This window comes from Mandrillus leucophaeus, unplaced genomic scaffold (genome assembly GCF_000951045.1).
Source record: "Mandrillus leucophaeus isolate KB7577 unplaced genomic scaffold, Mleu.le_1.0 Scaffold360, whole genome shotgun sequence".
NCBI classification, from domain to species: domain Eukaryota; kingdom Metazoa; phylum Chordata; class Mammalia; order Primates; family Cercopithecidae; genus Mandrillus; species Mandrillus leucophaeus.
Window position 1 is genome coordinate 1,606,447 of NW_012103810.1, and position 19,718 is coordinate 1,626,164.

General features: G+C 41.4%; 1 protein-coding gene across 3 annotated transcripts; it reads left to right on the top strand.

The window, feature by feature from the left end:
- Positions 1–2,764: 2,764 nt before the first annotated feature.
- On the top strand, positions 2,765–19,512 carry LOC105546495 (triosephosphate isomerase-like). 3 transcript variants are annotated; one of them, XM_011989698.1, is made up of 2 exons: positions 2,765–2,768; positions 18,291–19,512. In XM_011989698.1, the coding sequence occupies exon 2, from the start codon at positions 18,323–18,325 to the stop codon at positions 19,070–19,072; it is 750 nt and encodes a 249-aa protein (XP_011845088.1). In that variant the 5' UTR covers positions 2,765–2,768; positions 18,291–18,322; the 3' UTR covers positions 19,073–19,512. The 3 variants fall into 3 exon arrangements, with proteins under 3 accessions (XP_011845088.1, XP_011845089.1, XP_011845090.1); XM_011989699.1 differs by lacking the exon at positions 2,765–2,768 and having other exon boundaries at positions 18,292–18,769; positions 18,821–19,512; XM_011989700.1 differs by lacking the exon at positions 2,765–2,768 and having other exon boundaries at positions 18,323–18,369; positions 18,478–19,512.
- The last annotated feature ends 206 nt before the right edge of the window (positions 19,513–19,718 follow it).

A 19,718-nucleotide genomic window follows, 5' to 3' on the forward strand; every position in this document is an offset into this window, starting at 1 on the left:
ATGGAGTCTCGCTGTGTTGCCCAGGTTGGAGTGTCACGGCTCAATCTTGGCTCACTGCAACCTCCACCTCCTGGGTTCAAGTGATTTTCCTGCCTTAGCCTCCCAAGTAGCTGGGATTACAGGTGTATGCCACCATGCCTGGCTAATTTTTTGTATTTTAGTAGAGATGGGGTTTTACCGTGTTACCCAGGCTGGTCTGGAACTCCTGAGCTCAGGCAATCTGCCCGCCTCAGCCTCCCAAAGTGCTGGGATTGCTGGGATTACAGGTGTGAGCCACCGCACCCAATCTCTTCTTCATTTCTGAAGGGTGGTTTTTTGGTATGGTATTATTGCTTGCAGTTGTTTTTTTTTTTTTAATTTATTTTATTTCAGCACTTTGAATATATCATCCCATTCTCTCCTGGCACTTAAGGTTTCTGCTGAGAAATCCACTGTCAGTCTGATAGGGATTCCCTTACATGTGACTTGATGCTTTCCTCTTGCTGTTTTCAGAGTTCTCTCTTTGTTTTTGACTTTTGACAGCTGGATTATAATGTGCCTTGCAGAAGAGTACTATAGCTTGAATCTTTTTGCAGATCCTTGAGCTTCCTGTATCTGAATATCTATATCTCTTGCCAAACTTGAAAAGTTTTCAGCTATTATTTTGTTAAATAAGTTTTCTATGACCTTGCCCATATCTTATCCTGAAACACATAACATTTGAGGATTTTCTTTCTTTTTAAAATGTTTTTCTTTAATTCTTAAAAATAGAAACAGGATCTCACTATGTTACTCAGGCTAGTCTCAAACTCCTGGGCTCAAGCAGTCCTGCCTCAGCCTCCCAAAGTGCTTAGATTATAGATGTGAGCCACTACACCCAGCCAAAGAAGTGCTTTAATTTTCTTTAATTGTTTTTATTGTTTGTAGAGACAGGGTCTTGCTATGTTGCCCAGGCTGGTCTCAAACTCCTGGCCTCAAGCAATCCTCCCAAAGTCTCAGCCTCCCAAAGTGCTGGGATTACAGGTGTGAGCCACCATGCCTGGCCAAATTTGAAATTTGGGTTGCTTTATAGTATCTCATATGTCACACAGGCTTTCTTCATTCTTATTTATGTATTTTTCCTTTTTTGTCTGCCTATGTTATTTCAAAAGACTTGTCTTCAAGTTCAAAAAGTCTTTATTCTGCTTGATCTAATCTATACTTGAAGCTCTCTATTTTATTTTTTTATTTCATTCATTGAATTTTCAGACCTCAGATTTATATTTGGCACTTTTTAAATGATATCTGTCTCTTTGTTGAATTTCTCATTCAGATTATAAACTCTTTTTTTGTATTGTTTATCTGTGTTGTCTTATATCTCATATGTTTTATATCTCACTGAACTTCTTTAATGTCATTATTTTGAATTCCTTTTCAGGTATTTCATAGATTTCTTTTTCTTTGGAATCTATTGCAGAATGTTTGTGGTTTCTTTTTTTTGAGGTGTCATGTTTCTTGTTTTTTCATATTTCTTGTGTCTGTATGTTCATATCTGTGCATGTGGTGTAAGAGTTGCTTCTTTCAAATGTGTGCATTGCCTTTCACAGAGAAAGACATTTTCTGTAGATACATCTATAGTGTTGGTTGGGTAGGGTGCTGTGGCTTTGATTCTGGGTGGGTTGGTGGGTGGGTACAGTAGCATAGTCTCTATATGATTGCTTGGGCTGTAATTAGTATCAGTGATGTCAGTGAGTTCCTCAGTGGCTTAGGCTGTGGTTGTTAATGGAGGCTGAGATGAGGGCTTGCTGGGGTTGGGGATGCTAGGCAGGCTGGTCTTTGGGCACTGGCAGGTGGTTGCACAAGTAAGCCAAGCATGCTTGTCTTTGGGCCCCCTAGCAGCATACACAAATAGCAGTGGTAGCAAGTCTGAGCAGGCTGACCCTTGGGCACCCAGGTGGCTTACTCAAATGCCAGAAGTTGCAAGAGTGGGTTGAGGTAGTGGGTCCTCAGGACCCTGGCCAGAGGGAGCAGGAGGCATGTGTGCATCAGCAACAGCAGTAGCTGTGGTAGGCCAACCCCCTTGGGCCTCCAGGTGGCACATGCTGGTGCCAGCAGTGACACAGGTGAGTTGAGTAGGCCAGTTCCCAGGCTCCCAAGTGGTGCATGCAGAATGACCGTCATGGCAGCAGGCTAGGCAGGGCAGGCCTGTGCTCAGAGCCACCCCCCACCATGGTGCACATAAACTGTGACACATGGGGTGGGTCAATCCTCAGGCCCTTGGGTGGCACTTTCAGGCAGCAGTCGTGGCAATGGGTGAGGTGGGCCTGTCCTCTGGCCCCTGAGGTAGTCCTGCTGCTGTCCGTGAAAGCTTCCCCAGACAGGTGTCTATCAGGCTCTGTGGAACATGCATTTCAGCTCTCTTTTTCCTAGGGACAAATGTCCCCAGTGTACTGTGCCACCAGTTTCCCAGGGTGTAGGACATTACATGGGCTAGAGTGCTAGGGACCAACATGCACTGCTTTGTCTAGCTGGTGTCACAATACTGCTGCCCTCTGGATGGATACAGGGAGGGTGACTGCAGGGCTCCAGGGATGTGAAAATGTAGGAGGTGTTAAGCCTCAGGGAAGGATGTAGTGTGTTGGGGTTGTGCTCTCAAAATGTAATTGTGCTGCGGCTGCCAGGGCCTTAGGGAGATGTGTGGGACCCAGCATAAACTCCCTCTCTGGAAAAATGCCATCACAAAGACTCTACACAGCTCCCTATACTACTCTCGGAATCCACAGAGGCTGAGGGCTTTTCCTGTGGCTACTGTTGCAAGAGTCCACAGTGGAAATGTGAACTACCGAGGATCTTTCATTTATCTTTTTCCCACACTGAGAAGTTTCTCCTGACTCTGAGCTGATCCTAGCCAGCTGGCTGCTTCTCTCCCTTCTCCTTCTGTGGCTCAGAGGTTCTCTATCATTTCCCTGCTGAATTCTGGTATTCTTTCTTAGGTTCTATATTTCACATGTAATTATCTATTCAATATGTGATTATCACTCACTGTTTTGATCCTTCTTTGTGGAGGAGGTGGATGCCAGGTGCCTCTAGTCAGCCACCTTGCTGGTTTACCCAAAAACAATTTTTAAAAAGAAAAATAAAGTTGAAAAAGTACACAACCTGATTCTTAATATGTAACTTTATTGAGACATTTTCATACTATTTGATTCAACTACTTCAAGTATACAATCCAATGATTTAATAAATTTAGCAAGTTATACAACCATATGTTACCTAATTTTAAGACTTATTATAAAGCAACAGTAATCAAGACAGTATGATATGCGTTGGCAAAGGGACAGACAAAAGAATAATGGAATGGAACAGAGACCAGAAATACACCACACAGTCAATTGATTTTTGACAAAGGTGCTAAAGAAATTTAATGGTTATTTATAGTCTTTTCAAGAAACAGAATTGAAACAATTGGGCATTTTTTTAAGAACTCAAACTAGAATTAATGCTCAGGAGGTAGAGCAAGACAGCTGACTAGAACCCTCCAGCAATTGTTCTCCCTGCCCCCCAACAGTCACAGGAATATCAGATTGAACAACTATCCATGCAAGATACTACACCTTCAAAAGAACCAGATATCAGGTGAGCATTCACAGTATCTGGTTTTGGCATAATAACAAGGAAGGATGGGCTGGTGCCTCCTGCCTGTAATCCCAACACTTTGGGAGTCCGAAACAAATGGATCACTTGAGCCCAGGAGTACAAGACCAGCAGCCTAGGCGACATGGCAAAACTCCATCTCTACAGGAAAAAAAAAAAAGAAAGAAAGAAAGAAAGAAAAGAAAAGAAACAGAAATTATCTGGGGTTGGTGGAATGTGCCTGTAGTTCCAGCTACTCAGGGGACTGAGGTGGGAGAATGACTTGAGCCCAGGAGGAGGAGGTTGCAGTAAGCCAGGATTGTGCCACTACACTCTAGCCTGGTCCACAGAGCCACACCTTGTCAAAAAAAAAAAAAAAAAAAAGAAAGAAAGAGAGAGAAAGAAAATGAAAACAAGGAAAGACACATTGAAGAGAGTAAGAAGGGCAGTCCTATATTGCCTCCCCCACTGTCCTGCAACCTGCAACCCCATGCAGCACAGCCACGAGAGAGATTCTAAGTGCTTAGGGAAGGCATAGCAAAGTGAGTGTGGGAGTTTGCACTGAAACTCAATTTCACTCTGTCACAGTGGAATAAAGCACTGGGAAGAATTTCACTGGTATTTACATAGGAATTGTTTAGAAAATACCTGGGCCAGAGGGGAATCTGCTGCCCAAGCAGGAGGAATCCAAGTCTCAGCCCATTTCACCAGCAATTTATTAATGTGTCCTGGGGCACCTACAAATTTTAGTGGCAGGCAGGTCATAGCAACTACAGTCTTTGGGTGAGCCCAGGTACTGTACTGGTCTCAGAAGCTGTAGTTTTGCTGTGCCCAATGCAACACTGGTTGTGGCAGCCATAGGAGTACCTGCATCACCCCTCCCCCAACTCCAGGCACTGAACCACAAAGAGAGGCTCCTTCCACTTGTGGAAAAGAAAGGGACAAGTACAGGAAACTTTGTCTTGCAACTGGTTACCAGCCCAGCCACTGTAAAATATAGTACCAGATAGAATCCAGAAGCCCCTGATTTCAGGCCATTGCTCCCAGATGGTGCTTCTAGGTCTAGAAGAGAATCAGCTGCCCTGGTGGAATGGACTCAAGTCCTAGTAAGCTTAACCACCTACTGACTGAAGTGACCTCTGACTTTGAATAAACATCACTGCCAGTCTAGCACTAGTGGCTACAGGCCTTGGGTGAGCCCCAGTACTGTGCTGGTCTGGGAGATCATGGGCTTCATGTGTGACCCAACACAGTGCCAGCTGTGGTGGCCACAAGAGTGTTCATGTCACACCTCCTCTAACTCCAGGCAGCCTAATGATCAGACAGACTCCTTTCACAGGGGACAAAGAGAGGGAAACGAGTGAGAAACTGTGCTTGAGAACCCAGGAAATTCTCCCTTGTCCTACCCAAGTCCATCAGGGCTGGGTATCAAGGAGTCTGCAAAAGTCACATTGTACCTGGGCTTATAGCACCCTCTAACGCTGTAACACTGCAATGACCACAGGCTTAGGTAATTTAACACCCAGTCACCTTTGAATTCCTGGAAAGCCCTCTGAAGAAGGACAGGTACAAACAAGGCCAGACTGTGATGGCCAGAATAAATACAGAATTCTTCAATGACCCAACATCAGTGAGCATCCACAAGCAACAAGAACACCCAAGAAAATATGATCTCACCAAGCAGACTAAATAAGACACCAGTGGCCAATCCTAAAGTGATGAAGGCCTATGACTTCTCAGAGAATTCAAAATAGCTGTTTTGAGAAAGGTCAATGAATTTCAACAGAGAAGGAATTCAGAACTCTATCAGAGAAACTTTAAAAAGTGAAAATTTAAAACTCTAACATAAATCCTAGAGCTGAAAAATTCAGTCGATGAACTAAAAAATGTATCAGTCTCTCACTAGCAGAATTGATCAGGCAAAAGAAAGGACTGGTGAGCTTGAAGTTGGGCTATTTGAAAATACAGAAAGGAGAAAAAAGAATGAAACATAATGAAGTACACTCACAAGATTTAGAAAATAACCTCAAACATGCAAATCTAAGAGTTATGGGCCTTAAAGAAGATGTAGAGAAAAAGATCAGGGTAAAAGTTTACTCAAAGAAATAATAACACAGAGTTTTCCAAACCTAAAGGAAGATATGAATATCCAGGGGCAAGAAGGTGAAAGAACACCAAGCGGATTCAACCCAAATAACACTACCTCAAGGCATGTAATAATAAAACTCTCAAGGGTAAAGCATCAAAAGTATCCTAAAAGCACCAAAAGAAAAGAGCAAATAACGTATAAAGGAGCTCCGATACATCTGGTAACACATTTCTCCATGGGAACCTTACAGGCCAGGAGGGAGTGGGATGACATATTTAAGAGCTAAAGAAGGAAAAAAAAAAGCTTTCAACTAAGAATACTGTATCCAGCAAAGCTATACTTCAAACATGAATGAGAAATAGACTTTCCAAGACAAAAAAAAAAAAAAAAAAAAGCTGAGGGAATTCATCACCACCAGACCTGTCTTACAAAAGATGCTGAAGAGAGTTATTCAATCTGAAAGAAAAAGATGCTAACATGCAACAAGAAATCATCTGAAGGTATAAAACTGATTGGTAAAAATAAGTACACAGATGAATTCATAAAACTCTAATACTGTAATTGTGGAATATAAACCACTGATATCTTTAGTATGAAGGCTAAAAGACAAATCTATCAAAAACTACAACAATTTCTTAAGCAGTAGACAATATAAAAAGATAGACAATAAAAAGTCCAAAAGTGGAGAAGTGAAATTAAAGTGTACAGTTTTCATTTTCTTTGTTTCTTTTCTTTGTGATCAATGTTACATAGTCCTCAGTTTAACTTGTTATAACTATAACATGTTTTTTGGCAAGCTTCATGGTAACTACAAAGCAAAAACTTACAACAAATATCCAAAAATTTAAAAAATGGAGCGGGGGGAGGACAGGGTGTGGTGGCTCAAGCCTGTAATCCCAGCACTTTGGGAGGCCAAGGTGGGCAGATTACGAGGTCAGGAGTTCAAGACCAGCTTGACTAATGGTGAAACCGCATCTCTACTAAAAACACAAAAATTAGCTGGATGTGGTGGTGTGTGCCTGTAATCCCAGCTACTCAGGAGGTTGAGGCAGGAGAATTGCTTGAACTTGGGAGGCAGAGATTGCAGTGAGCAGAGATCACACCACTGCACTTCAGCCTGGGTGACAGAGCAGACTCCATCTCAAAAAAACCAAACAAACAGAAAATGAGGAATTAAAACATACTAACATACTACCAGAGAAAGTCACTTATCCACAATCAAAACCAGTAATCAAGGAAAAAATGACTTACAAAACAACCAGAAAACAAATAACAAAATGTCAGCAGTAAGTTCTTATCCATCAATAATAACAATGAATATAAGTTCACGAAATTCTCCAATTAAAAGACATAGAGTGACTGAATAAAGTTTCAAAAAACCTAACTATATGAGGCCTACAAGAAACTTACTTCATTTATTTGATTTATAAAGACATACATACACTTAAAGTGAAGGGACAGAAAAAGGTATTCCATGAAAATGGAAACCACAAAAGAGCAGGAGTATCTATACTTACGTTAGATAAAATAGATTTGAAGTCAAAACTATAAAAAGAGGCAAAGAAGGTCCTTATATAATGATAAAGGGAACAACTCAGCAAGAGGATATAACCACCGTAAATGTATGTGCAACCAACATCAGAGCACCCAAACATATAAAGCAAATATTAATAAATCTCAAGGGAGTGATAGACTGTAGTACAATAATAGTAGTGGACTTCAAAAACCCCCTTTCAACAACAGATCACTCAAAAAAACATCATCCTGATAGAAAAACAACAAGAAAATGTCAGAATTAACAATGTAGACCAACTAGACTTAACTTCCAGTTAATATTTCATCTTACAACTACAGACTAGACATTCTTCTCATCAGCACATGGAACATTCTCCAGGATAGGCCATATATTAGATGACAAAACAAATCTCAACAAATTTAAAATTATCAAAATCATATCAAATATCTTTTCTAGCCAAAATGGAATTAAACTAGAAATTGATAACAAGAGGAACTTTGGAAACTAAACAAATACATGGAAATTAAACAACATTCTCATGAACTACCATTGGGTCAATGAAGAAATTAAGGAAATAAAAATAGTTATTTAAACAAATAAAAATTGAAATACAACATATTAAAATTTGTGGGATACAGAAAGAGCTGTACTAAGAGGAACATTATAGGAATAAATGCCTACATCAAAAAAGTAGATTGTGACCTGAATCTATGGGTGAGAAAAAGAAAGGGAAAAAAAGTATAAAGACTTCACATAAACAACTGAACAATGCACCTTAACAAACTACAAAAACAAGAACAAACCAAACCCAAAACTAATAGAAGGAAAGAAGTATTAAAAATTGGGGCCAGGCATGGTGGCTCACACCTGTAATCCCAGCACTTTGGGAGGCTGAGGTGGGTGAATTACTTGAGGTCAGAAGTTCGAGACCAGCCTGGCCAATATGGTGAAACCCTATCTCTACTAAAAATACAAAAATTAGCTGGGTGTGGTGCCAGGTGCCTGTAATCTCAGCAACTCAGGAGGCTGAGGCAGGAGAATTGCTTGAACCTGGGAGGTGGAGGTTGCAGTGACCCGAGATTGTGCCATTGCACTCCAGCCTGGGAGACAGAACAAGACTCTGTCTCAAAAATCAATAATAATAATAATAGTATAGATAATAATAATATTATTATTATAGATAATAATAATAAAGATCAGAGCAAGTGTAAATGCAATTGTTACTAAAAATACAATACAAATGACAAATGAAATGAAAAGTTGGTTTTTTGAGAAGATAAAATAAACCACTAGCTAGACTAAGAAAAATAGAGAAAAGGCCCAAATAAACAAAATGTGAGACAAAAAAAGACATCAAAGGATTATTACAGGCTATTATGAGCAACTATATGCCAAAAAATTGAAAAACCTAGAAGAAATGGATAAATTTCTAGACATATTAAATGTACGAACATTGAGCCAGGAAGAAATAGAAAACCTGAACAGACCCATAGCAAGTAATGAGACAGACAGAGTAATAAAAGGTCTCCCAACAAAGAAAAGCTGAGGACTAGATGGCTTCACTGCTGAATTCTACCACACATTTAAAGAATTAATGCCAACTATTCTTAAACTGTTCCAAGAAACTGATGAGAAGGACATTCTTCCAAACTCATTCTATGAGGCCAACATTATCCTGATACCAAAACCAGACAAGGACACACACACAAAAGAATACTATAGGTCAATAGCCCCGATGAGAATAGATGCAAAAATCCCCAACAACTACTAGCAAACCAAATTCAACAACACTTTAAAAAGATCATTCATCATGATCAAGTGGGATTCATTCCAGGGATGCAAAGATAGTTCAACATATAAAAAATCTAAATGTTGTACATCACATTAATATAATCAAGGATAAAACTGATCATTTCAATAGATGTTGAAAAGGCATTTGATAAAATTTAGTATCTCATTTTGATAAAAATTCTCTACAATCTGGGTAGGAAATGAACATACCTCAAAACAGTAAAGGCCATATATGACAAACTCACAGTGGATCACCTGAGGTCAGGAGTTCAGGACCAGTCTGGCCAACATGGTGAAACCCCATTTCTACTAAATATACAAAAATTAGCTGGGGGTGGTGGTGCACCTGTAATCCCAGCTACTCAGGAGGCTGGGGTGGGATAATTGCTTGAACCTGGGAGGTGGAGGCTGCAGTGAGCCAAGATCATGCCACTGCACTCCAGCCTAGGTAACATAGCAAGTATGGATATAGCATTCCATTATTGGAATGGATAAGGCATTCCATTATTCCATGGATGGTGGTCTTGGCAGAAGCATTGCATGCAGGATAGGCAAACCCATATCCAGAGTAAGTATCTATTCCAGTGAGGACAGACCTCTGCCCCTTCCATGATGGAAGAGGTCCAATATAATCAAACTGCCACCCGTCTCAAAAAAAAAAAAAGAAAGAAAGAAAAAGAAAAAATGAAAGTTTCCACCAAAAAACAGTTTCAACTGATAAAGGAATTCAGTAAAGTTGCAGGATACAAGATCAACATGCAAAAATCAATAACATTTCTATATACCAATCGGAAACAATCAAAAAGAAATCAAGAAAGCAATCCCATTTACAATAGTTACAAAAAAAAAACTCAACAGAGAAGTGGAAGATTTCTACAGTGAAAACTATAAAACACTGATGAAAGAAATGGAAAAGAACGTGCACAAAAAATGGAAGGATATCCCATATTCATGGGTTGGAAGAATTAATATTATTAAAATGTCTGCTCAACCCAAAGTGATTTACAGATTCAATGCAATCCATATCAAAATACCAATGACACTCTTCATAGAAACAGAAAAAAAATTCTGAAATTTGTATGGATCACAAAAGACCCCAGATAGCCAAAACTATCTTGAGCAACAAAACAAAACTGGAGGCATCACATTACCTAACTGCAAAATATACTACAATGCTGTAGTAACCAAAACCACATGGTACTGTCATAAAAACAGACACACAGACCAAGGGAACAAATTACAGAATGCAAAAATAAATCAATGTATTTATAGCCAACTCATTTTTGACAAAGATGCCAAGAACATACATTGGGGAAAGAATACCGTCCTCAGTAAATGGTACTGGGAAAACTGGATATCCATGAGCAGAAGAATGAAACTAGACCCCTAGCTTTTACTATATGCAAAAGTCAAGCCAAAATGGATTAAAGACTCAAATGTAAAACCTGAAACTATGACACTGCTAGAAGAAAACATTGAGGAAATACTTCAGTACATTGGTCTGGGCAAAGATTTCTTGAGTAGGACCTTGTATTAGTCAGGGTTCTCTACAGGGACAGAACTAATCTAATAGATAAATATATAAAGCAGAGTTTATTAAGTATTAGCTCACACGATCACACAGTCCCACAATAGGCTGTCTGCAGGCTGAGGAGCAAGGAAAGCCAGTCCGACTTTCCAAACTAAAGAACTTAGAATCCGATGTTCAAGGGTGGGAAGCATCCAGCACAGGAGAAAAATGTAGGCTGGTAGACTAGGCCAGTCTCTCTTTTCACATTTTTTCTGCCTGCTTATATTCTAGCCATGCTGGCAACAGCTTAGGTTGTGCCCACCCAGATTAAGGGTGGGTCTACCTTTCCCAGCTCACTGACTCAAATGTTAATCTCCTTTGGCAACACCCTCACACACACCCCCGGGGTTAATACTTTGTATCCTTCTATCCAATCAAGTTGACACTCAGCATTGACCATCACAAGTCCACTCCTTGTCAACTTGGACCCATACACATCTCCTGAGGTCATAAATAATCTTCAAATAAAAACAATAATAAGGTCATAATTGCTTCTAACATAATATAACTATCCTTTGTACAACCAGAAATGCACCAGTCCCCAACCCAAATACTATTACATAAAGTTAATAATACTTAAATGCTGATGTGAAGTCAATAAATCTTATGTCATATGATAAAGGAGAAAGGAAATAAAATGATATTTTCTTAGTACAAGTGTATACATGCATAAGCATGTTTTTAACAAAAGAAGGAGGAAATACTCATGACAATTACAGTTCTCATTTCTGCAGCTGATCATGTGGTCATAGCTGGTATTGATGACTACCTTCTTCTACTACCCATTTTGTATTCCCTTTGCCTTCAGCAAGCACCTCAGCAGGTCAAGGTATTTTCCTGGTGGAGTGACCCAAAACTTCATTACTGAAGGGTCTGGGCCATTTGTAGTCCTGCCTGGATTGGGCTGCTGTTGTTTCCCATTGACCTTAATTACAGGGAATGTTAATACTAAGATGTCCTAATGGATCTCCTGTATTCCATGCATACTCTTCTTTACCTTCATTGTGGGGTAGTAGACTGATTTCATCTTGATAGTCCAGGTTAGTCACCCCAGTCAACACTGTAACTCCCTTATTAGCCTGTTGACTTAAAGGTAAGAGGAGTCCAAAGTGTCCAGGTGGCAATCTTAACTTCCAGTTTAATAGAATCGTTGTTGTATCCCCTGGTGTCATTGTTCCTCCCTCTGAAACTAAGGCCTCTAAGACAGTATAACATAATGTTATGGGAACAGGAAGCACAAATGTTGTTTGTGGATCACTAGGAGTGATGGTCAGTGGTGCCACTTCCACTTCCACCCCTTGATTCCTGGACCCATGAATGCTGGCTATGGGAGAAGCAGTACCATATATTGGATACTGATTCAGAGCATACACAACCTTCTGGAGAACTTCGCCCCCAACCCTGCAAAGTATTGTCACCTAGTTGGCATTGTAATTGTGACTTCAAAAGGCCATTCCACCATTCTATCAATCCAGCTGCTTCAGGATGGTGGGAAACATGGTAAGACCAGTGAATTCCATGAGCATGAGCCAACTGCCACACTTCTTTAGCCATAAAGTGAGTGCCTTGGTCAGAGACAATACTGTGTGGAATACCATGACAGTGGATAAGGCATTCCATTATTCCATGGATGGTAGTCTTGGCAGAAGCATTGCGTGCAGGATAGGCAAACCCATATCCAGAGTAAGTGTCTATTCCAGTGAGGATAAACTTCTGCCCCTTCCATGATGGAAGAGGTCCAATATAATCAAACTGCCACCAGGTAGCTGACTGATCACCCAAGGAATGGTGCCACATTGAGGGCTGTGTTGGTCTCTGCTGCTGACAAATTGGGCACTCAGCAGTGACTGTAGCCAGATCAGGCTTGGTGAGTGGAAGCCCATGTTGCTGAGCCCATGCATAATTTCCATCTGTGCCACCATGGCCACATTGTTCATGGACCCACTGGGCGATGACAGGGGTGGCTGGGGAAAGAGACTAAGTGGTGTCTGTAGAATGGGTCATTTTATGCACTGGATTATTAAAATTCTACTGAGGTCACCTGCTGGTGAGCACTCACATGGCATACAAATATCTTCACAGTTTTTGATTATTCCGGTCCATTCACATACCTCTTCCCCAGATTTCTTTGTCACCAATTTTCCAATTGTGGTTTTTCCAAGTCCCTGACCATCCAGCCAAACCATTGGCTACAGCCCATGAATCAGTGTATAATCACACATCTGTCCATTTCTCCCTCCATGCAAAGTGCACAACCAGGTGCACCACTCGAAGTTCTGCCCACTGGGAAGATTTCCCTTCACTGCTGTGATCAGATAGTTGTAGATGTGTAGTGTTACTTCTGAGGCCTCTGTTCTGTTTCATTGGTCTATATATCTGTTTTCATACCAGTACCATGCTGTTTTGGTTACTGTAGCCTTGTAGTATAGTTTGAAGTCAGGTAGCATCATGCCTCCAGATTTGTTGTTTTTGCTTAGGATTGTCTCAGCTATATGGGCTCTTTTTGATTCTATATGAAATTTAGAGTAGCTTTTTTGAATTCTGTGAAGAATGTGAATGGTAGCTTGATGGGGATAGCATTGAATCTATAAGGTACTTTGGGTAGTATGGCCATTTTCATGATATTGATTCTTCCTATCCATGAGCATGGAAGTTTTTTTCCATTTGTTTGTGTCATCTCTTATTTCCTTGAGCAGTGGTTTGTAGTTCTCCTTGAAGAGGTCCTTCACATCCTTTGTAAGTTGTATTCCTATATCAGGGGAAGCAGCCCCCAATATTTCAACATAGGTTCTTTTCTTAGAGTGATATGACCTGTTCCATACCATTGATCCCCTAGAAATTTCACCAAGGCTCCTGAATTTTTGTCAAATTTATTTCCCACTCTCTGACACACAAATGTCTTACCAACAAGTCTAGAGTAGTTGCTACTTCTTGCTTACTAAGACTAATTAGCATAGTGTCAGTAATGTGACAGACCAGTGTGATAGCTTGAGAAAGGGAAAGATGATCAAGATTCCTGCAAACTAAAGTATATCACAGGCCAGGCATGGTGGCTTATGCCTGTAATCCCAGCACTTTGGGAGGCCAAGGCAGGCAAATCACTTGAAGTCAGGAGTTCAAGACCAGTCTGGCCGACATGGTGAAACCCCATCTCTACTTAAAAATAAAAAAAAATTAGCAGGGCATGGTGGCAGGCACCTGTAATCCCAACTACTCTGGAGGCTGAGGCAGGAGAATCACTTGAACCTGGGAGATGGAGGTTGCAGTGAGCCGAGATCATGCCATTGTACTCCAGCTTGGATGACAGAGACTCTGTCTCAAAAAAAAAAGTATGTCACAGAGTTGGAGAGTTCATACACTCCTAAGATAGGAGAATGAAGGTGTATTACTGGCCTTGCCAGCTGAAAGAAAACTGCGTCTGGAAATCTTTATTAACAGGAATGGAGAAAAAGCATCTGCCAAATTCATTAGCTGTCTACCAGGTACTAGCATGTTAATTTGTGTGAAAAATGAAACCACATCTGGTAAACCTACTACAATTGGAATCATCACCTAGTGAAACTTATAATAATCCACTATCATTTTCCAAGATCCATCTGTCTTCTGCACAGGCCAAACAGGAGAGTTGAATGAGAATGTGGTGGGAATCACCACCCCTGTATCTTTCAAGTCTTTGATGGTGCTGCTAATCTCTGCCATTCCTCCAGGAATGCAGTATTGCTTTTGGTTTACTACTTTCCTAGGTAGAAGCAGCCCTAATAGCTTTCATTTGGTCTGTCTCACCGTGATAGCCCTCACTCCAGAGGTTAGAGAACTAATGTGGGGGCTTCTGTCGGCTGCTAGATATGTCTATTCCAATTATGCATTCTAGAACTGGGGAAATAAACACAGCATGGATTCAGGGACCCACTGGTCCACTGTGTATTTTCACACTGTGAAGGCACAGGACCACTGTAAGATAGACCTAGGCTAAAATCCCATTCATCACCTGACCTCCACACACTGACTGTCAATCACAGTGATATTTTGGGTCTCCTGGAATTAGTGTCAGTTCAGAACCAGTGTCTAGTAGTCCCTGAAAGGTCTGATTATTTCCCTTCCCCAATGTGGAGTTACTCCATAAAAGGCTGTAGGTCCCTTTGGGGAAGGCCAGGGGAAAGATTAACAGTATAAATATTCAGTAGTATATGAGGGTCTTTCCTCCAGAGGACCTGGTCTCCCTTTCATTCTAGGTCTATAAACAGGCTCAAGTCTGGGAATTATTTGAGGGCCATAATTCTCTGTTTTTAAGATTCAGATTAGACTTTTTTTCACTTGACCTGGAACTTTCAGCTTATATAGATCAAGTACAAATTCAGTAGGCTTCCTATCTATTAAGTTGGTGCAAATGTAATTCTAGTTTTTTGCCATTACTTTCCATTGTAATTGAAATTACTATTGCACCAACCAAATATTTCACTTCCAGGAACACCATGATCAACTAGCAATGCTGTAGATCTGCAGGAGGCAGACTATTCAGCTCACTGCTTTGAATCTGCTGTTTATTATGGTGACCACTCCCACCTTGCCTTTCTTTGGTGGTTGAATGACTGGCCCCTGCCACACTAAGATAAATCTTTCTCTGTGGAATAGCCTTATCAGCCACTTTCGGCTTAATCCAATTCAACATTACTTGAGGACCAGCTGTTGCCAGGCATGTTACTTATGAATAACTTACCATGAGAGCTAAGTACTAAAAGAAGACCTGTCTACTAAATACAAACTAAATACTCTAATCAGTAACAGATATTATCAGTGAATACTTATCCAGATCTTCCTCTTCTTCCCAGACTGCTCAGGTCCCCAGAAAATTCTAAGACTTCTGACTGAGAGCAGGGACCCATTGATGGACTAACACCTCCCTATTACTCTAAGACTACTCACAACTGTTCCAAGCTTCAGCTCCCTGGATGCCCTCTAAGCTCCTGACCTTTATATATTTTCTCTTTGTCACCAGGTTCGGATCTAAAGTCACAAAGTGGGACATGCTATTTGCTCTGATTTTATAACCGTGGTTTTCCGTACTCCTAATACTTTTCATTTGATTTTTTACACAAAGAGAAAGGAAAGGACTCTAGATTTCTTGAAGGGATCAGACCCTTTACCTTCAGAACTCCTTTTATAATGTCAATATTTTAAAACTATCAAACTAAACAGGACATATTTTAAGCAAGTTTACAGATTAGGATCTTAGCAATATGTTTCAGCTAAATGTCAGAACTGGATAATGTCAACATTAATCAAAATGACCAAGAAAGAATTGAAATGCTGTAGGAACTATATGAGTCCCTAACATTCAGGAGGTAATGTTGCATTAGTAGATGTCAAAGTTAACAATGCTAGCCAGCTAAATAAGGAATTTCCTAAGCATACGTTGGAGGTTAGTGGATTAGCATTGATATTAATCATGCTTTGGACAGTAGACAGACAATCTATAAACACCCAGTTTGCATCAAGGAATAAAACAGATTTTATTTCCTTCTATTCTTGTTGAAGCCCTGCCCATATTTCTCGTCATTCTTGAAATAAGTTCAATAACTATGTTCCGCTATACCTTGTACAAACTGCTGTGGTTAGGTGTTACTGCCAAACAAATAACATTATCTGTTTATCCGTCTCACTTCACGCTAGCCTGTAGGATTCTTGATGCAAGGATTGTGGTTTACGAATATCTGCCAGGCCTGCAATGGAATAAGGAGGGACTTCAGAACAAAAAAGACTTGGAGGGACTTCAGAATAAAAAAGACTTGGATTAAAATCCTGGCCCTAGAATTTAACTGTGTCATGATGGGCAAGTTTTTTAACTACTTTGAGCCTGATAGTACTGATTTTTAAAACAGGGATTTAAATACCTACCTAGAAGACTTGATTAAGAATAAATGATATCGGCCAGGTAGAGCGACTCACACCTGTAATCCCAGCACTTTGGGAGGCTGAGGCAAGTGGATTGCTTGAGCTCAGTAGTTCAAAACCAGCCTGGGAAATATGGCAAAAACCCATCTGCACAAAAAATACAAAATAAATAAATAAATAAATAACCGGGCATTGTGGCCTGTGCCTGTAGTCCCAGCTACCTGGGGGGCTGAGGTGGAGGAAGGCTTGAGCCCAGGAGTCCAAGGCTGTCGTGAACCAAGATTGTGCTGCTGCACTCCAGCCTGGGTGAAAAAGCCAAAACCCCGTCTCAATAACAACCAAAAAAAAAAGAAAGAAAAAGAAAAAAGATTAAATGATATAATTTACTAAAGGTTATAAATGAATGCTTATAAATGAAACGTGAAAGCTTCCCTTGTCCCCCTCCCAGGGCATGCGATGGGGGTGTGTCTCACTTCTTCAGTGCCCCACTGCTTAAAACTCTAGGGAAGCATACAGATAGGCAGGCTGTGGGTCTCCAACTCCGTGGTGTATAGGGGTGGATGTTTACAGCTTGTCCCAGTGGACATGTGTTACAGAGTTCTCTCTTAGTTTAGCCATCTACAGGCAGCTTGTGTTAACCAGCTCAATTAGACCCTCTACCTTGGACAGAGGGCTTTCTGTATCCCGGGTTCTTGCCTTGGTGTACTGGAAGAATGGGATCACACGTGGGCTTGGAGAATGAGTGCCAAGTTTCATTGAGTAGAAGTAGCTCTCCGCCAATGGGGGAGCCATAAGGAAGATGGTTTTCCCTGGATTTGGGCCGCTCAGTGTCCCCAGCTCTCCTCCAACTGCCCCAGCCAAACTCTGTCTCATCCCACCAGTTGATGGTCTGCCAGCATGCTGGCGTCTGTCCATGTGCTCTTTGGCCAGCATGCTCTCAACCAGTCACTCGGGTCTTCTTCGGCCAAAGTGTTCCTCTCAATATCCAGCTGCCTGTGTGTCTGCCCGCTAGGGTCTCCGGTTTTTATAGGCCCAGGATGGGGGAGTGATGGGACAGGGTGGTCTTGCAAAATGCAACATTTTGGGCGCAAAAGTAGGAGTGCCTGTCCTCACCTAGGTCCATGGGGGTGGAGCCCTAGCCAGGGACCATGCCCTCCTCTACCCAACACTTTCCTTCCCCTCATCTGTATCATTTAAAGTGACCACACTCTTCCCTTCCCAGCACTCCCGTATCATAAACAGAAGGAAATTGTATTTTTAAGATTCTTTGGTTATGAGCAACAGAAATAAACTCTGACTAACTTGAGTAGGGAAAGAAGACATAACAACAAAATGCAAGGTGTAATCTGGAATTAGATCCTGGGTCAGAAAGGGAAATTTATATAAAGGACATTATTGGGACAATTAGCATAATCTGAAAAATGAACTATATCTTATAAAATAGTGTTAGCTAATCTTATATTTTCTGAATTTGATCATTATATGGCATTTATATAAGAGAATGTCCTTGCTTTTAGGAAACACACAATGTAGGATATGGAGGTAAAGGAGCATGATGTCTGAAGCTCTCAAATGACTTGGGAAAAAAATTTACATGTATATACATGATTACATGCATATAAAATGTACATATATGACATATATACATTTATATATAATGCATGCATACACAGAGACAGAGAAAGCAAAAATGTAAATATGGCAAAATATTAACAGTTATACATTCATACGTAATGCATGCACACACATTTATAAAGAAACAAAGAGAAAGCAATAAAGCAAACATGGCAAAATAGTAATAATTATTAGTGGATCTGAGTAAAGAATGTGGGAATATGCAGACACTGACCTGCAGTGCCTCGACTCCAGTGCCATGGCACCTTCCAGGAAGTTCTTTGCTAGGAGGAACTGGAAGATGAACAGGAAGAAGCAGAATCTGGGGGAGCTCATCGGCACTCTGAATGCGGCCAAGGTGCCGGCGGACACCGAGGTGGTTTGTGCTCCCCCCACTGCCTATATCGACTTCGCCCGGCAGAAGCTAGATCCCAAGATTGCTGTGGCTGCACAGAACTGCTACAAAGTGACCAATGGGGACTTTACTGGGGAGATCAGCCCTGGCATGATCAAAGACTGCAGAGCCACGTGGGTGGTCCTGGGGCACTCAGAGAGAAGGCATGTCTTTGGGGAGTCAGATGAGCCGATTGGGCAGAAAGTAGCCCATGCTCTGGCAGAGGGACTCGGAGTAATCGCCTGTATTGGGGAGAAGCTAGATGAAAGGGAACCTGGCATCACTGAGAAGGTTGTTTTCGAGCAGACAAAGGTCATCATAGATAATGTGAAAGACTGGAGCAAGGTCATCCTGGCCTATAAGCCTGTGTGGGCCACTGGTACTGGCAAGACTGCAACACCCCAACAGGCCCAGGAAGTACAGGAGAAGCTCCGAGGATGGCTTAAGTCCAACGTCTCTGAAGCAGTGGCTCAGAGCACCCCTATCATTTATGGAGGCTCTGTGACTGGGGCAACCTACAAGGAGCTGGCCGGCCAGCCTGATGTGGATGGCTTCCTTGTGGGTGGTGCTTCCCTCAAGCCCAAATTCGTGGACATCATCAATGCCAAACAATGAGCCCCATCCATCTCCCCTACCCTTCCTGCCAAGCCAGGGACTAAGCAGCCCAGAAGCGCAGTAACTGCCCCTCCCCTGCACATGTTTCTGATGGTGTCACCTGCTCCTTCCTGTGGCCTCATCCAAACTGTACCTTCCTTTACCATTTATATTTTCACCCTGTAATGGCTGGGACCAGGCCAATCCCTTCCCCACTTACTATAATGGTTGGAACTAAATGTCACTAAGGTGGCTTCTCCTCGGCTGAGAGGTGGAAGGGGTGGGATTTGCTCCTGGGTTCCCTAGGCCCTAGTGAGGACAGGAGAGAAACCATCCTCTCCCTTCTTACACTGTGAGGGCAAGATCCTCCCCTCCGAAGGCAGGAGGGCTGCCCTCTCCCATGGTGCCCATGCCTGTGTGCTGTGTACGTGAACCACCCACATGTGAGGGAATAAACACCTGGCACTAGAAAAAAAAAAAACTGTGGGAATTCTTTGAACTATTCATATATACTACTTAGAAATAATTTCCAAATAAAAATTTTTTAAAGAAAAGAGCATTAATATATTGGAAGAAACTTGGAGCTCTCGAAAAGGAAGAGTGGAGAATTATAACAGTGAGAAAATTATGGCAGTGATGGAGATCTGATGCGGTCACCCCTCCTCTT

Bases quoted from the DNA above. Each gene is read 5' to 3' on its own strand.
- LOC105546495 (XM_011989698.1), top strand. From the start codon at position 18,323: ATGGCACCTTCCAGGAAGTTCTTTGCTAGGAGGAACTGGAAGATGAAC.